Source organism: Chiloscyllium plagiosum, chromosome 17 (genome assembly GCF_004010195.1).
Source record: "Chiloscyllium plagiosum isolate BGI_BamShark_2017 chromosome 17, ASM401019v2, whole genome shotgun sequence".
NCBI classification, from domain to species: domain Eukaryota; kingdom Metazoa; phylum Chordata; class Chondrichthyes; order Orectolobiformes; family Hemiscylliidae; genus Chiloscyllium; species Chiloscyllium plagiosum.
Window position 1 is genome coordinate 29,803,655 of NC_057726.1, and position 21,221 is coordinate 29,824,875.

At 40.1% G+C, this 21,221-nt stretch overlaps 1 protein-coding gene, 1 long non-coding RNA gene and 1 other non-coding gene across 6 annotated transcripts in view; 2 read left to right on the top strand and 1 right to left on the bottom strand.

Annotated features, from left to right (window-relative positions):
* ankrd11 (ankyrin repeat domain 11) overlaps positions 1-21,221 on the bottom strand; it is a 164,582-nt gene that overhangs the window by 108,277 nt on the left and 35,084 nt on the right. For 3 of the 4 annotated variants that reach the window (XM_043706780.1, XM_043706781.1, XM_043706783.1), the window contains exon 2: positions 4,092-4,241. In XM_043706780.1, the coding sequence (XP_043562715.1) occupies positions 4,092-4,178 (87 nt within the window). In that variant the 5' untranslated portion in view covers positions 4,179-4,241. The remainder of the gene's footprint in view (positions 1-4,091; positions 4,242-21,221) is intronic. The other variant, XM_043706782.1, reaches the window with a different exon arrangement.
* The window catches only part of LOC122558332, a 46,829-nt gene continuing 33,192 nt past the window's right edge, over positions 7,585-21,221 (top strand). Inside the window, exon 1 of the long non-coding RNA XR_006314101.1 lies at positions 7,585-7,678. This is a non-coding gene — a long non-coding RNA (uncharacterized LOC122558332). The remainder of the gene's footprint in view (positions 7,679-21,221) is intronic.
* On the top strand, positions 16,179-16,280 carry LOC122558752. Its single transcript, XR_006314240.1, has one exon. It is a non-coding gene; the product is annotated as a U6 spliceosomal RNA (small nuclear RNA).

Sequence of the window (21,221 nt, forward strand, 5' to 3'; positions counted from 1 at the left end):
GCGAGAGGTGGGAGTGGGTGAGAGGGGTGGACAGGTTGAGGCGGTCAATGTCGCGGCGGCAGTTGGCTATGAAGAAATCGAGGGCAGGTAAGAGGCCAGCACGGGGTGTCCAGGTGGATGGAGTGTGTTGGAGGCAGGAGAACGGGTCGTCAGAGGGTGGGCAAGAATCCTGGTTGGAGAAGTAGGCGCGGAGGCAAAGGCGGTGGAAGAATTGTTCGATGTCTCGCCGCATATTGAACTCGTGTGGAGGTGCAGGTGAATTTGTGACGGATATGGAAGGATTCCTTGGGGCCTTGGAGGGAAGTGAGGGCGCAAGTTTTGCATTTCTTGCGGTCGCAGGGGAAGGTGTTGGGAGTGGAGGTTGGACCTGACGAGGGAGTCGCGGAGGGAGTGGTCTTTCCGGAACACTGATAGGGGAGGGGAGGGAAATATATCCTTGGTGGTGGGGTCTGTTTGGTGGTGGCGGAAATGACGAAGGATGATACGATGTTTCTGGAGATTGGTGGGTTGGTAGGTGAGAACCAGTGGGGTTCTGTCCTGGTGGCGATTGGAGGGGCGGAGTTCAAGGCCGGAGGAGCAGGAAGTGGAGGCGATGCGGTGGAGAGCATTGTCAACCTTTAATCTTCAATCTTTAAGATTAATCCGGGAGCGTAGGGGGATGGAGGTGAGGCCTCTGCTGAGGACTGATCTTTCATCCTCAGAGAGGGGGAGGTCTGGAGGGATGGTGAAAATACAGCAGGTCTGGGAGCTAGGACCTGGTGTGGGGCTAGAGCTGGGAGTGGGGGCGGGGTTAGGCGTGTGGGCGGAATTAGGCAAAGATCAGTGTGTCAAACTACCACCGCGCCTCCCTTAAATATTGAAGATTAAAGGTTGACAAGCTCTCCACCGCATCTCCTCCACTTCCCGCTCCTCCGGCCTTGAACCCCGCCCCTCCAATCGCCACCATGACAGAACCCCACTGGTCCTCACCTACCACCCCACCAATCTCCAGATACATCGGATCATCCTTCGTCATTTCCGCCACCACCAAACAGACCCCACCACCAAGGATATATTTCCCTCCCCTCCCCTATCAGTGTTCCGGAAAGACCACTCCCTCCGCGACTCCCTCGTCAGGTCCACACTCCCCATCAGCCCAACCTCCACTCCCGGCACCTTACCCTGCAACTGGAAGAAATGCAAAACTTGCGCCCACACCTCCCCCCTCACTTCCCTCCAAGGCCCCAAGGGATCCTTCAATATCCGTCACAAATTCACCTGCACCTCCACACACATGATTTACTGCATCCGCTGCACCCGATGTGGTCTCCTCTACATTGGGGAGACAGGCCGCCTCCCAAAACGTCGATTCTCCTGCTCCTTGGATGCTGCCTGACCTGCTGCACTTTTCCAGCGACACATTTTTCAACTCTGATCTCCAGCATCTGCAGCCCTCACTTTCTCCTAGCTGATTTTAACCTACTGCGAATCCTCTTGCAAGGATGCCTTCCTTGAAGTAGCTCTCTTCCTCCCTCTACAAGTATTTCAGTGAGTCCCTCTCTCACTGCACCCCCAGGACGATTCCTCTGCCCTGAAGCTCTTCAGCCACATTCTCAAACAGACTCGCTAACACAGTAGCCAGACCAGATAAAGATGAGAGATTTCCTTCTCGAATGCATATTATTGCAACAGGTGGGATATTTCCCCCCAAAAATTAACAGCACTTTTAATTCCATATTTTACTGAATTCAATTGCACTATCATGCGTTTGGCCCATATCCCTCCAAATGTTTCCTATTCATGAATTTATTCAAATGTCTTTTAAACTTTGTAACTGGACCTGCATCCACCACTTTCTCTGGCAGTTCATTTGTTAAAAAAAAGTTGCCCCGAATCTCTTTCGCTCCTCTCAGCTTAAAAATATGCCCTCTTGATTTGAACTCCCCCACCCTACTAGGAATATGATTGAACCAAAGGGTCTGTTTCCATCCTGAATGACTTTATGACTATGTGGTACGGTGGGATTCAAATCCATGTCCCCGAACATGAGCATCAACTTCTAGATTATTAGTTGTGACATTATACCAGCACACAGCAGATGCAAACTAAATGCACTACAGCAAGTTTAAATACATTGAGTCGACCAATTTAAATGTTAATTAGCCAGTATAAACTATTGTAAGTGGAGAATCTCATTTGCACTGGCATTGCTTGGTTGATTCAACAGTGAAACATTTGGGTTAATGTAGTGAAATCTATATTTCCTTTTCTGTGCTTAGCTTATTTTTTACATCTCACATCAGTCAAGATATAAATTGCTCTGTGCAATCAGGAATCTGAGGTCATTTATCCCTCACTTTCAACAATTTGGCATGCAACAAACATGAAAACCTAGGTATGCAAAGGCAAGACTCACTGACAACAGTTAATGTTCGATTTCCCATCACAGTTTCTCTCATTACACCAGACACAAGGTCAACTTCTAAATGTATACCAATCACAAACACTGGCATGACCTGTATATCTACCCAAATCAAACACTGGCATGACCTGTATATCTACCCTTGGAGTAATCACAATTTTCTTTAACTGAATATTGGGGAAAAATGAAGCTTTAATTCCATTACCATGTACCATGAACTACACTCCTTTCCCTTTAACATCATTTTCCTGCATAACCATTCATTCAGAAAAACAGACAACATAAAACTTTAAGCACCTTAATCACTCTAGAGCTTAACTCTTCTTTCATTTATTCATTTTTGTGGGATGTGGGTATCACTGGCTGACCAGCATTTATTGCCCGTTCCTAGTTGAGAAGCTGGTGGTGAGCTGCCTTCTTGAACCACTGCAGTCCACCTGCTGTGGGTTGACCCATAATGCCATTAGGGAGGGAATTCCAGGATTTTGGCCAAGCAACGGTGAAGGAATATTTACAAGTCAGGGTGGTGCGTGGCTTGGAGGGAAACTTGGAAGGTGTGGTATTCGCATATATCTGCTGCCTTTGTCCTTCTAGATGGAAGTGACTGAGTTTGGAAGATGCTGTCTGAGGATCATTGGTGAATTTCTGCAGTGCATCTTGTGGATAGTACTCACTGCTACTGAGCATTGGCAGTGAAGGGAGTGGATGCATGTGGATACAGTGTCAATTAAGTGGGCTGCTTTGTCCTGGATGGTGTCAAGCTTCTTCAGTATTGTTGGAGATGCACTCATCCAGGCAAGTGGGGAAATATTCAAATTCCACTTGCTCCCATTTTCAACTAAGAAACACTTGCCAGCATCACCCCTGGCTTATTTTACAAATCTGTGAAATCCTTAAACAGGTTTCAATTTCAGATTGAAATACTCCAATGTCCTTTCCTGTCTGCCATGCTTCTGACCATCAAAGATGGAGGCTTTGGGAACAGATTTCTTAGCTATTGACATTGAAATAGCAGTCAAAAAAAATATTTGGAGCAATTTCATTAGCTCACTTTTTTTTCCACTGATTAATAGACTTTGGTCAATGCCATTTTGTAATTCAGTTGTTTGTTTTCAAAAAAGTAATGAATGATTTTCATTCCCATGTTTTTGTCAATTAGTACTTTTTTAAAAATCATCTCAGATGTACGGGCTGTTGCCTTATGAAAATAAAAAATAAAATTTATCAAATGCACATAACCTTCCATATTAATTAAATTAATTGTTGTAAACAAGAAAATTAAAAAGGTCAGAGTGATATGAAACACGTATAACACATCTGGCCTGCTCCATGAGGACCATTACACTGGACACTCATTTTATTTTGGACTACCTTGCTGCCACATCATGAGATGACTCTTACTTCAAAGGATATGAAGTTTCTTCCTTCAGCTCCCTTGAAGAGAAATGTTGACATTTTCACTGTAATTGTCAATGCGGTTTCTCAACAATAACAAAAACCATGAAATTCCTTTTTTTTAAAATTCATTACATGTTTGCTCTCATTCACCTTTAAAATATTCAAGATCATAACCACATGTGGCACAATAGCTGCTAGATAATGTAAAACTAGGGTCTTATTTCACCAAATGTCATGGAAAGCCAAAGGGTTAAATACCCATTTCACAGTTTTGGTGATTCTATATTCTTACCTTCTTCCCTGATTGTTTTTCCACCATATCGATGCTCAGTGGGTAATCTTCCAATAGTGGTGTTTTAGTAAACCCACTCTTGGGCATTGTTTCTCCTTCCTGCTGCTGTCACCTCATTCAAACATCCACTGCATCATCATCAACTGTCTGCTGTAAATAAATAAAGTGTAAGTTACAGCATCTAATTTTAATTGACAGGGATTAAACTGTCAAAATTTAATTAAAAATTAATTCTGGCATGATACTTTTAGATCAGGAGTGGAAACATAAGTCTCTCAACTTTTGCAGGGGGCACAGCTGGTGTAGAACACACTATGACTCAACCTGTTCAGTTTTAAGTCACGTCCGCTCTTCAGAAATGCTGATATGCCTCAAAATCCTACAGTATTCCCAAACAATTCCTACTTTGACTTTACCGCTCAAGGTGAACACACTGGACCACTGCTACTACGCTAAAATTTGAATGTTGACTGTTTATGCATTTGTAAAAAAAAAATCAACTGTCATTTTGTTTGCATTTGATGCTGTTGAGATAACTCAAGTATTGCCACATTGAAACGACATTACTACAGTTCAAATTGCACAATACTGACTTCCAAATTGTACAATAACTTTATCAAACAGGAGCATCAAGGGTGCTCCACCAGTTAAGAAGATTATGTGCTCCACCAGTTAAGAAGATTATGATTCCACATATAATTTATAGGTTTGGCTTTTGTGGTACAGTGGGTTCAATTCCGACCTGCTTCAGAGCATGTAGTTGCATCTCTGAACCAGGTGAGCAAAAAACATCCATAATTACCAATTTCACTGACCTTACTGATGTTAAGGAAGGTGGCAAAAGAGGAAGGTGGGTAGGCTAACAGACTCAAAGATGCATAGGTTGAAAAGAACTACTATCATACTGCACCAGGCCTTTGGCCATGATTATCTTCAAACATGGTACCCATTGAGAGAGAGTGAATTTATCCTAATATCCCAATCAAAAATCGATCCAACAGCATTACTTGGCAACAGAGTCACAACTCCACTATTTTGAGGAAATTGCAATCTTGATTTTTAAAATGCATTGCTTTCCTAGGCATGTTACACCTAACTAAACGTTTCACGACCAGATAATAGATATTTTCTAATCAACATGTTCAAAGATGTTATTACACACCTCTGAAGCAGGTGGGACTTGAACCTGGATTTCCTGGTCCAGAGGGAGGGACATGACTGCTGTGCTACAAGACCACTCAACTGCTAGATTATGTATTGAGTGGGATGAGGGAGAACAGTACTCTCGTTTATTTTAAACTAATGAAAATGTTGCTTCAAACACGAACTCTTTCACGAAACAATAACTGCTACTAACTGAGCAACAGCTGTTATTCAATGTCACTTGTAAGTCACAAGTGCAGAATCCAAATCACACAGGTCTCAAATACAAAAATCAAAATTGCCACTGCAGTACTGTACAAACGGAGCACAGCACTGTTGCAACTCATATTCTGGCTGAGACATTAAAGCTAGGCTCCAACTCAGGTGGATACAAAAGATCACATGACACTGTTTCAAAGGGGAATTTATCGCTAATGCCTTGGACAATATTTTCAAGACAAAAACAGACTGTTTGCTCATTACCACATTGCCAATCGTGGGAGTTTGCCGTATACGCATGCTGCTGCATTTCTTACATTATAACAGTTACCAAACGTCAAAGCACTTTGTTCACTGTAAAGTGCTTTCAGCTATTAGGTGGTTATGAAGCTACTACATAAATCTAAAGATTTTTTTTTCCCTTACAGGGGAATTTAAATTTAGACAACACATTTCTTCCAGCTTCTTCTGTAACAATATAGAATGCAAAGAAAATTATTAAGGCCCTTTCAAGACTTGGATTGGTTGTTAACTTGAACTCAATACATAAAGATGTAAATAGATTTACACTGATGTAGTTGTTACAATGAAGCTTATAAAGTTGGTATATTTTGTACTGCAGCTTGAACTTTAAGGCAAAGAGCATTATGTAGCCTGTTCTTGAACCCGTGTGACAGTAAACCTGGGTGATTTGATTGTTGAGATGAAAGGACTTAGATTGTTTGACTGATAAAGGTGCAAATTGATTGCACTTGAAGACAGTGGCAGCGGTGTGAGGTTGTAACGACTTGACTCACAGTCTCCCAAAGTCCCTGAAAAGGTGTCACTGGCAGCAGGCTGCAATTATATATTTATTTCTAAGATGAAACCTGTTGGACTATAACCTGGTATTGTTGTTGGCATGAACTTGCGGGCTTCCCCACAAATTAATGAATACCACAGATAGTGGAGGGTCTGAATAATCAACAAAAAGAAAAGGCTGCTTTACTTTGCAACCTACCAAAATCGGTTGCATAAGGTCAAAGGTCTATTCAATGAGATACATCATGCAACATTTCATGAATTCAAGGTGACTTGTTCTGGCATGGTCTGGGAGAAGCATCATTGGAACATGCTTTAAAGCGAAGGAAAACGCCTAGAAATGATCACTTGAAGTTACTACTTGGTGACATGCAAACCCACTGAAAACTGAAAGCAGTTGCAGTCTAATTTCTAAAACACTAATTCAATGGAGAGTGTAACAGGTGATAAGTGTAAAGGCAAACATTCCACGCTCTGGCTTAACACAACTTTCACTTACTCAGTCATTTGGTAGCAAAAGTTTTAAAATGTAAAATCTTGATGCACCATTCTCTCTGCTATCATTTGGAAATTAAATTTCTTTTGAAACATTATCAGTTTCTATGGAGATCATAAAAGTGGCCAAACAAAATGCTACAGTACCAGTTCTCCCTTTCTACGTATTGCATCTCCTGATTCAATTTCACAATAATGAGCTTGCATGTCAAAAAGAAATGGTTGTAATAACAAGATAGCAAACATTTAATAAGGGATGGGGGTGGGGTGCTCAAAACTAGACATGTACGGCAGCCACAGTTTTCCTCGATTGCACCTGTATCTTGACAACACTAAATATTGTGATTTAGCTTGCAACGGCTGAAAACACAAGTATCATGCAAACAGGTTTTATTGACACTGAACTTTTAACTGTAAATTCTAAGCACAATAACCGCTAAAGAATAACTTTACTTATAATAAAAAAACATTTCAAGTTTCCTGCTTTTTTAAAAAAGACCATATTATTGCTGAGCTGCTGACTGGGATCAACATTTATGCATTCTAAATCAGGTGTTTTTCGGCACAGCAGTTCACTGATTCAATCACAAGACATTCCTTTCCACAGCTCCCTATAATCATAACAATGTTTATGAGACAGTACAGTTGTTCAAAGTTGTTTTATCTTACAGTCTTGTCTTTGAAGAATGACAAAATGCCCCTATACTTATCAGTGAAAAGTGCTGCTAATCTAGCCATAAAGCAACTTCAAGTTGTCATTTGTGGTACACGTGGAGATTTGCAGTGATATTTTGGTCAGTATGCACACGTGACATTCCATTGCTACACTGTCACCATCAGAATCAGGCTGCTCCAACACACTGACGAAAACAAATCAACGGCAGGCAATGGGATCCAGAATGGTTTTCTTAGGTGTTTGTATTAAAAAGGTATGTTTAAATAGTAATTTGTTCGTATAGAATGCATATTTTGAGAAGAACAAAATTGGCGGGTTGTATCAAATAGCACATCTCTCCGGCTGCTCACAGTAAGCACAGCACTGAACATATGCAATTAACTGGCACTTACAAAACTTGAGAAGTATTCAACATTGGATGTCATTCTGCATTTGACTATATTGCCTTGATAATCCTGGGTGTGAGAGAAGTATTATGCTGGTCAATTCAGGTCTGCAGTGTGGCACACAGATGTACAAGCTAAGCATACAAGTAGCTCTCCTATAACACCGTAGTTGCGTTCCAGAGAAACCTTGCATAATGTAAATAATGGGGCCTATGGGAAAAGTGGGGTTAGGGGCAGACCAGCAAAAATCATGTAATATTTTGGCCTTGACTCCTAACTGTGGTAGTGGATTCCACAGGGTCACCATTCTCTGGATGAAGAAATTTTTATGTGAATCCTAAATGATTTACCACATATCCTTAGACTGTGGGTGGCACGGTGGTGCAGTGGTTAGCACTGTTGCCTCACAGCGCCAGAGACCCGGGTTCAATTCCCGCCTCAGGCGACTGACTGTGTGAAGTTTGCATGTTCTCCCTGTGTCTGCGTGGGTTTCCTCCGGGTGCTCCGGTTTCCTCCCACAATCCAAAGATGTGCAGGTCAGGTGATTTGGCCATGCTAAATTGCCCGTAGGTGTTAGGTAAGGGGTAAATGTAGGGGTATAGGTGGGTTGCGCTTCAGCGGGTCGGTGTGCACTTGTTGGGCCGAAGGGCCTGTTTCCACACTGTAATCTAATCTAAATCTAATTTAAAACCCCAAATCTGGACTCCCTGGACATCGAGACATCCTTCCTGCATTTACCCTGACTAGTTTTGTAAGAAATTTATAGATCTCTTTGCAATCTTTCCTCATTCTCCTGAACTCCAGACAACATAATCCTAACCGATTCAACCTCCCCTCACACATTCGTTCTGCCATCCCAAGTTATCAGTATAGTAAATCTTTGCTACACTTGTTCTTTTGCGAAAGCATCTTTCTTCAAATATGACCACCAAACCTGCATGCAATATTCCAGGTCTCACCAAGGCCCTGCATAATTGCAGCAAGAAATCCTTGTTCCTGTAATTGAATCCCCTTGCTATGAAAGCCAACAGAATATTTGCCTGTTTTACCATCTGCTGCACCCCAATAGTTACCTTTAGCAAAACACAGGTCTTGTTGCGCATTTCCTCTTTCATTTTACAGCAAAATAATAATCTGCTTTCCTGTTTTTTTTACCAAAGTGGATAATGTCACATATATCTACATTACGTGGGCCTTCCATCTCAATTTCCCCAATTACATTTCCCTACTCATACTGAATTCCTTCAGTACTTTGTTACGACACGAGTAAACCCTTCTGCTTAATTTAAACCAGCAACACAGAAAAGATTTATCCCAAGCAGTAACCTATGAAAATTGGAGGCGCCAAGAACTATTTAAATTAAAAATTAACAGCTTTATTTCTTAAAGTATAACAGAGAATAATTAATTTACAACTATTTACAACTCCTTCCTCTATCGTATCTTTTACTTTCCCGTTTATAATACTAGCCCGATAAAAACCCTAATTACAATTTACTGAAAAATTCAAATTTCAAAACCAGCCAGCGGTTGAATCTTCTCGTGGCAGATTTGCTCTCTGAGTCGGTGTTGCTGTTTTCCTGTGCAAACTCCTTCTCTGGACAGGTACCTCTCAGACAGTTCTGACTAGCAGCCAAAATCTGTTGGCCTTCTAGTAGTTCTCCCCCAACTGCTCAATTTTCCCCAGTCTTATACCCCCAAAGCATCAGATTGTGACATTGGCTTTTAATGTTATCAATATGTTAAAATCAAACTTGATTGGAGTTTGTTTTTTTTTGGGGTATAATTAAAGCTGATTGGCCTAATTCAAATTTTTGTCTCCAGGCAGCCAGCAACGCTAGCTGCTGGACCACATGTTACACTGTATTTTATTCAGAACACTTCATGCTGTCAGGTAGTTCTCCTAGCTTTTAACTTTCTTAAAGGTATACAGCCACATCTTTCTAACAACTTCCCTTTCACTAAATCCTGCATATCTCAATATTTTTGGTATGTTATTTGCTAATCTCCCTTGTGAAGGCAGAACCAAAATACATATTTATTTGGTCAGCCATTCCTTTGTGGCCCATTATAATTTAAAATTTCCGACTAAGGGACTTGTATTAGTCCTCAGCAATCTTTTTCTCTTTACCTAACCAATTGTAAAAGTTTCTTTTGGTATGTTCCTGAAAACTTACACTTGTACTTCATTCTTCCATTATTTATCAGTCCCTTTGTTTTCTAAACTGCTCCAACTCCTCAGATCTCGTGTTTTTAACTGGTCAATTTGTATTGTACGTCTACAGTGATTAAGATTGAGGTAGTTAAAAATCAACACGTTACAGTCCAACACATTTATTTGGAGGTACAGAACAATCTCAATTATCTGAACGAGACGGGCAGGGAGTATTTTGGTCAGATAACTGATTGTTCAGATAATATATCTTTTTTACAGGACCTTGAGATCTCGTTTAGATAATGTGAAATTCGGATATTAAAGTTAGGGTAACAGAGGTCATTCTGCATAAGCTTTTGGAATGCTCCTTTTATCAGGTAGTCAGCTTTACTTTCAAATAAACCTGTTGGACTATAACCTGTTGTGTGATTTTCAACTTCGTCCATCCCTGTCCAACACTGGCACAACAACATCGTAAAGTGGATAGGACTGGGAATTTGTCCCCAGCTTTGTTTTTGGCCTGCATATGATCTGGTCAACAGCTCTCCCATTTTTGGCACAAGTTCCCAGATACTTGGCAGGGTTGACTGGGGATGAAGAAGTGTGCCTTTGTCATTTAGGTAGCAAATTGACAATGTCAGCATAATTAGGCTATATTTTATTCCATTTTTAAAAACTGAACATAAATTTCACTATCTGTTTTGGTAGAATTCAAACCCATGCCCTCGAGACATTAGCTTGGGCTTCTAAATTACTGGTTCAATGACATTATCACGATAACATTGCTTCCCATCTGCTAGCATTGGGAAACAGGTTGAAAGTTTATTTTGTTGTTTGTTATAAAGTCAGTTCAATGGTCTGAGGTGTATTGCTATTTTTCACTTGACAAAATCATATTCCATTGTTCAGGAAATTCTGTAGACCATATGTGTATGTTTCAGTGACGAATCATGATAGTCAAATGCAAGTTAAACAAATGATCCATCAAGCCAGGCTTCCTTCTGGGATGGGACTTAGAATCATTGAATCCCTATGATGTGGAAGCAAATCATTCAGCCCAGAAAGAGTGCACAAGACCCTTCAAAGAGCATCCACTTTCAATCCCTGTAACCTTGCATTTTCCATCGCTAACTCACTTCATCTAAACATCCCTTGACACAATGAACAATTTAGCATAGCCATTCCAACTAACCTGCACACCTCTGGAATGTGGGAAGATACTGGAGGACTCAGAAACCTATGCAAACATGGGAAGCATACGCAAACTCAACACAGACAACTGCCCAATGCTGGAATCAAACCCAGGTTCCTGGTGCTTTCAGTCAGCAAGGTTAACCACTGAAGAATCATGCTGCTAAAATGGGATAGCTTGGCCAGAGTAGTAGCATTTCTGGAGCACAAATCTTCAATAATTCTACCAGAATTTTGTAGTATCCCATGCCAATCATTTCTTGATATCACAAGCAGTGAATCAAATTGGTGTAAGACTGGTATCTGTTATACTGGGGAGGACTTGGGGAAGCAGAAATAGATCGCCACTTTGCAATTCTGGCTGAAGATTGTTACAAATGCTTCAGTCTTATCTCTTACGTTAATGTGTTGGGCTCTTCCATCACCGAGGATGGGGATATTTGTGGAGCTGCTTCTTCCAACAAGTCATTTAATTGTCCACCATCATTCACGACTCCAGAGCTTAGATCTGATCCGTTGATTGTAGAATCACTCAGGTCTAATTATCACTTGCTGCTTGGCATGCAAACAGTCCTGATTGGTAGATTCACCAAGTTGACCTCATTTATCGGCATGCCTTGTGCTGCTCCTAGCATGCCCTCCTGCATTCTCCATTGAACCAGGGTTGATCCCGTGTCTCGATGGTAATGATTGAGTCGGGGATGTGCTGGGCCATGAGGTTGCAGATTGTGCTGGGGTATAATTCTGCTGCTGTTGATGGCACACCGTGCCTCATGGGTGCCCAGTCTTCAGTTCCTAGATCTGCTCACCTATATCGCACTTATCAGAGTGACAGTGCCGCACAATACAATTGAGGATGGGACTTTGCCTTTGAAGGGATGACGTGGTGGTGACTCTTTCCAATACTGTGTGCAAATGCATCTACAGCCGGCAGATTGGCGAGGATGAGGTCAAGAATGCTTTTTCCTCACCATCTCCCACAGATCCAGTCCAGCAGCTATGTCTTTCAAGACTCGACCAGCTTGATCAATAGTGTTGCTGCCGAGCCGCTCTTAGTGGAGAACATTAAAATGCCCACCTAAAGGACATTTTGTCATCCTCAGTACTTCCTCCAAGGGCATTCAACATGGAAGACTATTGATTCATCAATTGGTGGAGGGTGGTACGTAATAATCAGTAGGGAGATTTCCTTGTCCATCTTTAACCTGAAGCCATGAGACCTCATGGGGTCTGGACTCAATGTCTGGAAGACTCCCAGGGCAACTCCCTCCCGACTAGATATCACTGTGCCACCACCTCTGCTTGTTCTGTCCTGCTAATGGGATGATGACAGTGGTCTTACTCATGGAATCTTCCTTAGAGACAATGTCAGGCTGTTGCTTGACTAGTCCGAGAGACAGCTCTCGCAATTTTGGCACTAGCCCCCAGGTGTTAGCGAGGATGACTCTGCAGGGTTGACAGTTTCTGTCACTGCCGTTCTGGTGCCTCGGTCAATGCCAGGTGATCTGCCCTATTTTATCTCTTTGTTGTGACTTTGGAGCAATTGATACAACTGAGTGCTGTTAGGCCACTTCAGAGGGCAGTTGACAGTCAACCACATTGCTATGGGTCTGGAGTCACGTGAAGACAAGACCAGGTGAGGATAGCAGATTTCCTAATCTACTCTCAAATGTATTGATAGCTTGCCCCACAACGCCGTCCCATCTACTTGTTTGGTGCTGAAAAGACCCAGCCCTGTCATTACTCTTGTGCTTGCATTATATTTAAGAATCCAGGAAATATAGCCATGAAGCTGTCAGCTCGTCATAAAAACGAAACTCACCAATATCCTACACCTTACCTACGCTGGTTGACATGTGACCATTAAGCTTGACAACGAGTGCCATTATGCCTTAACAGCAATCCTAAAAACTTTCCCACCAGCAGACGACATTGAAGGGCAAAAGACTAAGTACACAAATTCCTAATGCCACCTGCCAGTGCAAAGAAAACTCAATGAAATCACCAACTCCATTGGTGTCTGATTTTATGCTTGAAAACTTCACTTTTATGTTAGGCTTCACATTAACCTGATTCCTCATTAGTTTAGTGTTTCACAAACACTTTCTGATATCAGTTAAAATTTGCTTGTTAAACTATATCACTATTGCTCGCACTAATGTTGATGTGTACTATACATGCATTATGTAAAGTCAAGCAAGTGGTGGAAATTAGGATTTTGGCCTGTTTTCTCATATATTGATCATGGCATTACACACCAGCAATGTGCATACTGGACCAACTGACAAACCACAGAGAGGACGACAGGCATGGTAAGTTACCTGAGAGGGTTGGCTCTTGCTAGTGATATTCAAACCCAGAGTTTTCTTTTAGAAAACATCCTTACTTTCATATTTCTTAATACTTTTGAGGCACTCTAACCTTATATCATACTAGTAACTCCTTCAGCGCTGATGTATCACTTTAGAACCAAGCCTGAAACAACTATCAGAATTTTGATCTTCAACTGCTCGAAATCCCTCATTTCAAAAGTTTTCTTAAAAACTAGTCTTTCAACTAGATGTTTGATCATTCTCTCATCAGAAATCAGCAACGATTCAATTCTTCCTCCATTGCTATATTAAAGGCAACATGCAATTATAGGATAATTTATTTTCGACTAATTTCAATACAAAATTTGCACTACAGAAATAAGCCATACATACATGGCTACACACTTTGCTTAAATCACGCTAAATTTTCATCAATTGCACTGTCTCTACCTACTTAAATTTCCATATGCATTTTCATTATCTTACCTTTTAAAAAGTTTTTTTTTGCATTTTTACTAAGGGCATTTAAAGATTACACAATTCTATATCTATGAAATCAAAAACTTGGAGAATTGTATAATTAAACAGAAATTAGAAAATAGATGAACAAAACTTGCAAAGGTATTTGTAAACCCTCAGGTCTGGCACTTATAACCATATTGGGGAATTGACATGTTGGCAAGGATTGAGCTTGTTTAAGTCTGTATTCGAGACGGCTCAGGGAACCCCTGATGGACCCGACCTGTGAGCCTCTCTTGGTTCATCCTGGAGATCATACTCTGTGGTAGTCTGGAAAATAAAACTCTTACAGACAGTTCAGTTTCAATTATTACCTTTATCTACCAATGGCATCAATGTTATACTATAACATAGATACCTACAAGCCAGGCTTGAGCTAAGGTTTTAAAACTATTAGCAGAATCATGGCGCCAGCTCCTACCCCGAAGAGCTCTCTCAAGCTACTCCCCTTATTGCTGCAAACAAGCTATCTTTATACAGAAACTGGCATTAATATTACAAAAACACATGTCCTTAGTCAGATAAGCAGCAATAAAATGGCAAAAGACAGGTCTGAGTACCTTGACTAATTAAGCTACATGTACATCAAAGTGGGAACCCTGATCAAGCCAGACCAAGTGGTCAATTGCTTTGGTTAGATAATCTTCCCTTTTAACCTTACATCATAACGAGAGACTAGTCTAATCTGTGTGGAAAAAGGTCACGAGGTAACCTCATTTAGCTAACATGTCCAGTATCATTGTCCTAGAAAATGGCTTTTTCTTTTATAATCATCTTAGATTCCCAAAATGCAAATAAATTCGTAACATTTCCAGATCTCAAGCTCCAGGGAACACTACACAAACATTCAATCCATGATAAGCAAGTGATTTGTGGTCAAATCAGACCACAAAGAGTTAACCTTTCCACCAGCTTCCATCCTGTCTTTCCCTCTCTGTCCTTTGAACCCTGAAGTCAGTGAATGTAATTTACAGAAGAATGTTTTCTCTCTCTCTCTCTCACACACACACACACACACACACATTCCAACTTACTTATTACATCAGTTTCAGCCTTTGTCGTTTTCCTAGCTTGAGACATTCACATTGCAGAATAGTCAAGATTAGGGAGCTCAGCTTCACAAATGCAAATCTGCTCAGTGCAGTATATATGAAAATGTATCAGGAATGTTCTATTATGTGCGTATTCCACTCAGTTTATTTAATTACAAATTATTTTCCTATTGAGTATGAGCTTTGTTAAGAATCTTCAATATAAACTGGAAACTCAGTTATATAATATCCCACTGTGAAGTATGTGCAGCTTCCAGCCCCCTGGGTGAGAAGGCAGTACTGTCACATATTCCACGTGAACAAATGTTCTCACCTTATTTATTCACACTGATTCAAGCACTTTGCTGCATCTCCTGTAGCAGATGTGTATGGCTACAAGCTTTCTTAAACAAAGTTGAGCAATTACCATAAAGGAGAGTAAATATTTACACGTACTGGACGTCTCATTTCAATAGAGCATATAGGTAACGTATGGTTGACAAATACAAATACTTAAACAAGAAAAAGTAGGTATAATGACACATAAGAATCACTCTGGTCCACTAAAAATAGACAAAACTGCAATTTGAACTTTCAATCATTTCCCCTCATCACTATATCAAACCAACACTTATAGTTAACAACCTAGTTACACCAAAATAGTGCTGAGCTTCAAAACACACAGGTATACTTGGAATGTACCAAATCTACAGATGACCCAAAATGTTACGATTGCCTCACATAAAACATGAGCTTTGCATTTTCATGTTATAGGATTTAGAAAAACATAAACTCTAGATTTATCAGATGTAGCTAATGAAGAATGACTTAGCTATACTTGAAATGACTTAACAACTTTCATGGGAAACCTCACTTAAAACAATATTACTATACATTCTGATCACCTGCATACTGTGCAGGCAGAAACATAATTATAATTTTAAAACTAATTAGTACATAAAAGTAAGATTATGTCTTACAGACAAGAATGGTTGTATAGTGAATAGAACAGGGGCATCACCACTCATATTGCACATAATTACATTTTACTGAATGCACATATTATACTTCAACCAGTGGAGGGAGCAAATATCAAACAATGAAATTAAGTAACACAAATTTACATGAAACAAATGATACAAACATTTAGTCAGGGTTGACACCTTGGTAGCATAGATCCTAAAATTTGCAATGATACAGAAGATTAACATGGCCTCTATGCAAGGATGACATATAAATTTGTGAAGCGTTGGGGCCCTCTTAACAGTGGCAGTGCCCCTATCCCCAGACCAGGAGGCCGAGATTAAAGTTTCACCTGCTCCAGACATGCATAACAACATCTCTGAACAGGTTGATTAGAAAAATAAGACAATATTTTTAAAAGGCAGAAGAGTTTACATGCAAATAATTATGATTCAAAAATAATGAATGCATACAACTACTTATGATGTGGAGGTGCCAATTTTGAACTGGGGTGGACAAAGTTAAAACCCACACAACATCAAGCTAGAGTCCAACAGGTTTATTTGGAAGTACTAGCTTTTGGAGTGCCTCCAAATAAACCTGTTGGACTATAATCTGGTGATGTGTGATCTTAAACTACAACTATTTATACAAACTCAGTTTGTGTATCACATACTATCAAGACACTTATTTCAAGAAAACAGCACTATTTGTCAAAAATATCAAACACAATTCAAATTACAATCAATTCAAAACTAACTAGAAATTAAGCAAAAACTTCTTTATCCAGAGACAGGAACTCCTTAAATAGTCTCATGTGGGCCTACATTTTCAGGCTGTTAAACAACCCATTCACATCTTACTTAAATGTAATGCCATGCCCAACATTGTGGTCCTGAGAACATCTGTCACAACAATAAGCTCTGCCCATCAGCTGCAGAGCTGGACACCATCCAATGCTTTTAAAGTTAATGTGATTGTCTGACTGCCTCTTATACAGAACCAAATCTTTATACCTTTTACATTTGAAATATAGCTGACTTCTCCCATGCTCTGTTCCAAACTCAGAAGCCATACAATTACCCATTTTACTGTATTTTCTTTTAACAGGATGTGCCAATTTTTGTAGTGCTTCCAATGAATCCATGCAGCAATGCTTTCAATAAATAATCATGGCCACTTAGTTATCACAACGTAGTTATAGAATTGATTAGAAAATCTACAAACAACAGTTTATACACAGAATGCTTTAAGAAAATCGAAGGCATCTCCAGCAGGAGTTTAACCACTTTTTCCAATCTCACCAGTTCACATCTGGTGATGCTGAAAAGTACAAACAACATCTTGTATATTTCTGTTGACAAATGGAGTACTTGGACACTCAAGTTGAATTAGAATAAATGATTAACATTCTCAATTGCTTCAACAATGCTCAATATCCCATTAAATGTAAAACTACGATACAAAGCAAGAAGAAATTTCCTAAATACCATGTTTAAAGGCAGAAGTGAATTTTCTTTTCAAAATAACTGATAAACATGTTATGACAGAGGTTGGAGGAGTGCACTCTTCCTCCAGTCCCATCATTCCACAAGTCAAATGATAAAAATACAGTACTTCCTAGTTCTTGAGATGGCCAATTAAATACATTTATGTCAGGTTTATAAAATAAAATTCAAAACTAGAATTCTTTAACATAAACTTAAAATTAGTTTAGCAAAGTAAAACTTATTTGAAGATGGTACGTAATCAGTAATATGCAAGCGCAAATGTTTATTCTTCGAAAAAGGTCAAAAGACACATACATTTCAGGGAAAGAATAAAAACTAATTTCTATCTGTGGAGTTTCACTTCCTAAAAAGAAGTTTTCTGGTCATTATAGTCATTCTTGGAATCACAAAAGATGTTCTTATGTTTGTTGATGAGATGTTCTGACATGTATAGTCAATATCACTTAGCATGCCTGGTTGCCTCCAGAGTCTTGGCAGACAACCTACTCCGAAAATGAAACAGCAAAAAGTTCCTTCACATCACCCTTTCAGAAGAGCAAATAGGTTTCTTTTTGAACTTAGCAAGTAGATTTTTTCATAAATAGGAAAGACTACCTGCAGCCTTCATTACAGACTTCAAGTCCTCCAACTAACTCATAGCACTTTCCACCCAGTTACAGTTCAAATAGTTCCAGCAAGGGTTAATTGCCGATTGAAAAGTTATTACTGTCACGACATATCTCGGACGCTTTGTTAAAAACTCTAATGTCATATAGACTTTTCAATGATATCTTCTAAAGAAACTGTCCCCAGTACGTGCACAATACTTGAAATAGGAGAAAGTGAGGACTGTAGATACTGAGATCTGAGTCGAGAGTGTGGTGCTGGTAAAGCAGAGCAGGTCAGGCAGCATCCAAGGAGAATCGACATTTTGGGCATAAGCCCTTCATCAGGAAGATTCTCCTGCTCCTTGGATGCTGCCTGACCTGCTGTGCTTTTCCAACAACACACTCCCAACAATATTTGAAATAGTCCATTTCTCCATACCCCTCAAAACAGAATCCAAATTCTCTAAGAAACAGCAAATATGAAACATCTGCAAACATACTTCACACTCAATCCTAAAAGGGACCGAAGAAGCAACTTTTTCACGCAAAGCGTGGTACACGTATAGAATGAGCTGCCAGAGGTAGTGGTGGAGGCTGGTACAATGACAACATTTAAAAGGCATCTGGACCGGTATAGGAGTAGGAAGGCTTTAGAGGGATATGGGCCAAGTGCAGGCAAATGGGACTAGATTAATATAGGATATCTGGTCGATGGACAGGTTGGACCAAAGGGTCTGTTTCCATGCTGTACATCTCTATGACTCTAAGACAGGGACATGTTGGACCAAAGGGTCAGTTTCCATGCTGTACATTTCCATAACTCTAATTGACAATGATCTTCATTACAAAAGGATACACTCATCTGTCTTATACCAATATATTTTTCTAATCTGCTGCTCATTTCAAGTATTTTCTATTTTAATTTGATCACCAGTACAGTGTGAATGAAACTTTCTTCCAACAAATTGCTAAGATTAAAGCTGTTGCCTTTGATCCTCGCCACAACCTGTCCTCCAGCTATGAATTCTATTTCTCTTCTTACTAACTGAGGCTGAGTGAAACAACCTCATATTTCACATCAAGATTAGCTACTGACCATACATCCATACAATCACTAAGACTCCTAATTCCAGCTCCCTTCCATTTTCTGACACATCTATTTCAGTTATTCTGCTATTGAATCCTCATCAGTGTCTTTGTTACTTCTGGACATGACCATTTTGCTGAAGTCTTGGAGGTCTCTTTATCGAACTTCTCCAAGTTCAGGTAATCAAAGACAGTGTTGTTTGCACCAAATTCAGTCCAAGCTCTACTCAGTCATTATCCATATTAAACTGCCATTGTACTTTAGCTGGTAAGACCCAAGATAGAGTTATTTTCTAAATATCAAAATTCTTTCTAAAGCGAATTCTTCACGATGGCTCAGTGGTTAGCACTGTTGCCTCACAGCACCAGGGTCCCAGGCTCGATTCCAGCCTTGAGCAACTGTCTGTGTGGAGTTTGCACATTCTCCCCGTGTCTGCGTGGGTTTCCTCTGGGTGCTCCGCTTTCCTCCCACAGTCCACAAAGATGTGCAGGTCAGGTGAATTGGCCATGCTAAATTGCCCGTAGTGTTAGGTGCATCAGTCAGAGGGAAATGGGTGTGGGTGGGTTACTCTTCAAAGGGTCGGTGTGGACTGGTTGGGATGAAGGGCCTGTTTCCACACTGTAGGGAATCTAATCTAATCTAAATCCACTGCTCTCTACTGCTTTTTTAATGCACTGAAATGTCAATTCCTTGACTAAACATTTGGTCATCTTCGTAAGTACCCTTGCATTGTTTCCTGATCTTAACTGTCAGTGATTTGCCATTGCCTTCCATTCCTAAGGCAGTACAAAGATGAAAGTTCTGTGCCTCCTTACCCAGACTAGGAATAGGCATTGTTCTGAACTACATATTAGTCGCCTAGCCAACACAGCTGACTTGGAACCCCATAACAAACAATTTTACCAGATTTCTAGCACCCACATGTGATGAGACTGTTACTTTAAAGAGTTTTTTTTGTCATGGGGGTTTTTTGAAGATAGGTTGTTAAGGCAGACCTGGTGACTGCCTAAATCAACAACTTAGCAGGTCTTCAGATTTTTTTTTAAAAATGTTGGAACAATGGAAGCAGCTTGAATGGGAGTGGCCAGTTTTCACAGACCAGACTTTATTGTTTTTATTTAGCTTTAGCAGTGAGAAGCCATTTTGGGTCCGAGAAAAGTTGGGAGCTTCAGTGAATGATTCCTAGCTGCTACTTTCTCCAAATCCTCTTGTTGTTTCCTCCTGGACTGGAGAACTGCATGTAAGAATCTGTGCCTAAATTTAGCTTTTTGCTAAGTGGTGCATTTTTGGACAATTATGTTATGGACCAGGCCAGATCCCCTCAAAATATTTCAAGAAGGTAACACAGACCCTAACTTTTCTCATTGTTTTAAACAGGTCCAAATGTGGATATTCCAGGAGTGATACAGCTGACTTAGTTAGACTCAACCACTTAGTTTTAAACAAAACAGAATTTATTTACAGACTACTGATTGAAACGCGAACCAAGAGAACTGAATTTAGAATAACTAAATCTATTTGAAAACCCAGTCGACTCTATCGTAACTTAATGCTGCGGTTTCAAATTCCAGCAACATTCCCATAAACAACCCCTCGGCAAAAAAGGGAAAAAGCAAAAATAGGTTCTTACAGGAGAGATGTCAGAGAGACAGACAGCCAAAAAAACCTCTGTTGAAATAGGGAACCTTTTCTCCCAGGAGCTTTGACCAGCAACTTCAAACTGCCTGCTGGAACCAAACTAAACTGGGAAAAACCCTGAACTGGGAGAACTGTCCACTTACCTTTCACTGTACAAGCGTTTTTTTTTGAAAAACTTAAAAGCCTTTTCAAGTAGACATTTCCAGACATATCGGAACCTCTGCCTTTATTACTCCTCTTGAAACAAAAACCAAGGACAACATAACTTTGTTAAAGGGCAGCATCATCACCATTAGTTAATAATAGGTATTGCACCTATTATTTGGTTAAGTTTTTCAATAGTTAAGTTATTCTAAATGCATTTGTGTTTTGTTTGTATTCTAACTACAGTATTTAAAGAAATTGTATTTTGCTTA